The sequence below is a fragment of the Chaetura pelagica genome, unplaced genomic scaffold (genome assembly GCF_000747805.2).
Source record: "Chaetura pelagica isolate M959 unplaced genomic scaffold, ChaPel_1.0 scaffold2046, whole genome shotgun sequence".
Lineage (NCBI taxonomy): Eukaryota > Metazoa > Chordata > Aves > Apodiformes > Apodidae > Chaetura > Chaetura pelagica.
Window position 1 is genome coordinate 10,253 of NW_009953638.1, and position 4,020 is coordinate 14,272.

Sequence of the window (4,020 nt, forward strand, 5' to 3'; positions counted from 1 at the left end):
GAGTGTGGGGTTGGGGGGAGGGAGGAGGGAGGAAAGAGGTTGGAGTTGAGAGGAATGGAGAGGAGAGGTTGGAGTCTGGGGGTTGGAGGAGGGAGGGGAGAGCTTGGAGTTGGGGGGAAAAGGTTGGAAGTGTCGGGGGATGGAGGAAGGAAGAGAGAAGGATGGGAGAGGTTAGAGTTGGGGGGGGAAGGAAAGGTTGGGAATGTGGAAGGAGAAGGAGGAGGGAAGGGAGAAGGTGGGGGAAAGGGAGAGGCTGGAGTTGGGGGGAAATAGGGAAGGTTGGGAGTGTGGGGAGCAATGGAGGAGGAAAGGGAGAGGTTGGAATGGGGGGAAGAGGAGGAGAGTAGGGAGAGGTGGGAGTGGTGGTTGAATGGAGGAGGGAAGAGAGAAGTTAGAGGGGGGAGGATGGAGGAGGGAAGGGAGAGGTCAGAGAAGGGGGGTTCCTGGGGTGCCCCACGTTGTTCCCCCACTCACAGGCATGGGGATCTTGGACAGCTCCTTCCCAATGCAGTTCTTCATGATGCTCCGGGGAAATGGAGGAGAGTAGGGAGAGGTGGGAGTGGTGGTTGAATGGAGGAGGGAAGAGAGAAGTTAGAGGGGGGAGGATGGAGGAGGGAAGGGAGAGGTCAGAGAAGGGGGGTTCCTGGGGTGCCCCACGTTGTTCCCCCACTCACAGGCATGGGGATCTTGGACAGCTCCTTCCCAATGCAGTTCTTCATGATGCTCCAGAGGTTGAGGCTGTAGTTGGGTTTGTAGGGGATGCGGGTTCTCTTCTCCTTCTTGGTGTCCTCCAATTGGTGCTTGTACTGGAAGGAGGGGGGGAGGGTGTTCAAAAGGTTGCTGGGACCCCCCTCAAACACCTGGGTGGGAACCCCCAGCCCAGCCAAGAGCCAAATGGGCTCAGGGAATGGCTGGAAAATCCCAGTCCTACCTGTTCATCCAGGCTGATGTCGCTGCTGGTGCCGCTGATGTTGCTGCCAGTGCGTCTGGAGGGGGGGAGGGGGGAAGGGGCAGAGTCAGCCCCAAGGGGGTTTGGGGGGGCAGAATCAGGCCCCAGGGAGGACTTGGGGGGCAGGGTCAATCCTCAGGGGGGTTTAGGGGGGCAGGAGGGCAGCCCCTCCCACACTCACTTGTGGCCCATGCTCTCAGGCATGGTGATGATCTCAGGGGCATCGAAGAACTCGTTGTCATCATCCTCGTCACTCAGGTCCCCTTTGGCAGGACAGCACGGATCTGGGAGGGGGGACAGGGCACTGGAGGGTCCCCTGTCCCCCCTCCTAGTGCCCTGTCCCCCCTCCTAGTGTCCTGTCCCCCCAGCCAGGCAAGAAGCCACCCCAAAGCAAGGTCAACAAGGAGCACAACGAGACAGTTTTGAGCCACAACCCTCAGCCAGACACCAGAGCCACCAAGCCTGGTGACACTGTCACCTTCCCCCATCCCACGGGATCCTGGTGGTACCTTTGCTGGAGTCTCCAGTGCCAGTCGTGCCAGCAGACAGGACAGTAGCTCCACGAAAAGCCCTTTCCAGGTGGTTGTGTTGCTTGGCCAACTGCTCCAAGGTCTCTTCCAATCGGATCCTTTGATCCCGTTCGTGCTGGAGGGATTTTTGCCACTTCTTGCTGTGGGTTTGAGCCAAGAGCAAAAAATCCCGGCAAGCCTGGTGGGAAGGGGGTGGAAAACCAAGGTCCAAAGAGTGTCTGGGAGGAGTGGTTGACACACCAGAGGACCTGGACAAGATGGAGACTTGGGCAGAGAGGAACTTCATGAGATGTAAGGTGAGGAAACGGAAAGCCCGGCACCTGGGGAGGAACAACCCCATGGATCAGGAGAGGTTGGAGGTGGAACTGCTGGGAAGCTGCTCTGAGGAGAAGGATCTGGGAGTCCTGGTGGACAACAGGGGAACAAGGAGCCAGCACTGTGCCCTTAGGGGCCAAGAAGGCCAATGGGATCTTGGGATGCATTGGAAAAGTGTGGCCAGGAGGTGGAGGGAAGTTCTCCTGGCTCTTTCATCCTGCTCCGGTGAGGCCACAGCTGGAGAACTGGGTCCAGTTCTGGGCTCCCCAGTTCAGGAGGGACAGGGAACTGGTGGAGAGAGTCCAACGGACCTTAGCTCTGATGAGGAAAGGCTGGGAGAGCTGGGACTGTTCAGCCTGGACAGGAGAAGGCTGAGGGGAGACCTTATTCCTTAAAGGCTGGGGACAGGGAGGACAGAGCCAGGCTCTCCTCAGGAGTTCCCAGTGAGGGGAACGAGGAGCAATGGGCACAAACTGGGACACAGGGAGATCCACCTGAGGGGAAACTTCTTAGCAGTGAGGGTGACCAAGCAGTGGGACCAGGGAGGCTCCATCTCTGGAGACACCAAATCTGAACGTGTCCCTGTGGGACCAGGGAGGCTCCATCTCTGGAGACACCAAATCTGAACGTGTCCCTGTGGGACCAGGGAGGCTCCATCTCTGGAGACACCAAATCTGAACGTGTCCCTGTGGGACCAGGGAGGCTCCATCTCTGGAGACACCAAATCTGAACGTGTCCCTGTGGGACCAGGGAGGCTCCATCTCTGGACACATCAAATCTGAACATGACCCTGTGGGACCAGGGAGGCTCCATCTCTGGAGACACCAAATCTGAACGTGTCCCTGTGGGACCAGGGAGGCTCCATCTCTGGAGACACCAAATCTGAACGTGTCCCTGTGGGACCCACTCTGGGCGACCCCCCGTTTACCCAAGGGGGTCGGACGAGACGTTCTCCAGAGCTTCCCAACGAGCCCAACAGGAGAAGCTGGGGGTGGGAAAAGGGTCCCCCCAAGACTCACGTTGATCATGGCGTTGGAGGTGATGCGGAAGAGGGTGGCCCTCTCCATGACCTGCTTGATCCTGTCGGAGCTGTCGGGGGGCAGGCGCAGGGTCTCCAGCTCGCTGAGCGAGCGCTGCAGGGCGGTGCCGTGCTTGGCGATCAGGTCGTTGCAGGTGCTCAGGTCCTCCACCTTGCTGGAGAGGTTCTTCAGGGTGCTCTGCAGCTCCGTCTTGTCCGTCTGAGGCACCGACTCGTCGCCAGAGTCGTCTTGGGGGGGTGGGGAGGGAGAGAGGAGGGGAAGGGAAAAGGGGGTTGCGTGAGGGGGTGTCGCGCTGGGGAAGCGGGGAGGAGATGGTGGGGAGAGGGCAGAGTTGGCCGTGGAGATGATCCAAGGGCTGGAGCAGCTCTGGGGACAGGCTGGGAGGGTTGGGGGGTTCAGCCTGGAGAAGAGAAGGCTCCAGGGAGACCTTAGAGCAGCTTCCAGTGCCTGAAGGGGCTCCAGGAAAGCTGGGGAGGGACTTGGGACACGGGAAGAGAGTGATGGAATAAGGGGGAATGGCTTCAAACTGGAGGAGGGAGATGGAGGTTGGACATGAGGAGGGAATTCTTTGCTGTGAGGGTGGTGAGACCCTGGCCCAGGTTGCCCAGGGAAGCTGTGGCTGCCCCATCCCTGGCAGTGTTGAAGGGCAGGTTGGATGGGGCTTGGAGCAGCCTGGGCTGGTGGGAGGTGTCCCTGCCCATGCAGGGGGGTTGGATCTAGATGGTCTTCCAAGTCCTTTCCAACCCAAACCATCCCATGACTCCCTGAGGGCTGGGAGCTGGGCACAGGGTGCTCCTGGCTGTCACCATGGTGGGGTGGCAGCTGGGGAGGGGTGACAAGTGCCAGGTGGCTCTGGCACAGCCACAGTGGGTGGGGACAGCACTGCCAAGGTCACACCTGGCCAGACACGGCCACCTGATCCCAGCTCCCCTGGGGAACCAGCTGCCACCACCCCAGGCCACCTGCTGTCCCCACACCAGGCACAGGAGATGGATGGGGACAAGCAGGTGTGGGGTGATGGTTCTGTGGGGACACCAAATGGCCCCCAGACCCACAATATGTGACTTCTAGGGGGCTTTGAAGGACATCAAGACCCCACCATGGAGGAGATGGGAGGTGATGACCTGTGAAGGCACAAAATGGCCCCCAGACCCAAAAAACAGGACCCCAAAGGGGGCTGGGAAGG

The 4,020-nt window shown here is 59.9% G+C and overlaps 1 protein-coding gene across 1 annotated transcript in view; it reads right to left on the bottom strand.

Moving 5' to 3' along the window:
• The window catches only part of OSBP (oxysterol binding protein), a gene marked incomplete at its 5' end in the record, with an annotated part of 9,055 nt that extends 5,994 nt beyond the window's left edge, over positions 1 to 3,061 (bottom strand). The window contains 5 exons of the mRNA XM_009999828.1: positions 675 to 806; positions 932 to 986; positions 1,131 to 1,233; positions 1,459 to 1,657; positions 2,814 to 3,061. Coding sequence (XP_009998130.1) covers positions 675 to 806; positions 932 to 986; positions 1,131 to 1,233; positions 1,459 to 1,657; positions 2,814 to 3,061 — 737 coding nt within the window. The remainder of the gene's footprint in view (positions 1 to 674; positions 807 to 931; positions 987 to 1,130; positions 1,234 to 1,458; positions 1,658 to 2,813) is intronic.
• Between the last annotated feature and the right edge of the window lie 959 nt (positions 3,062 to 4,020).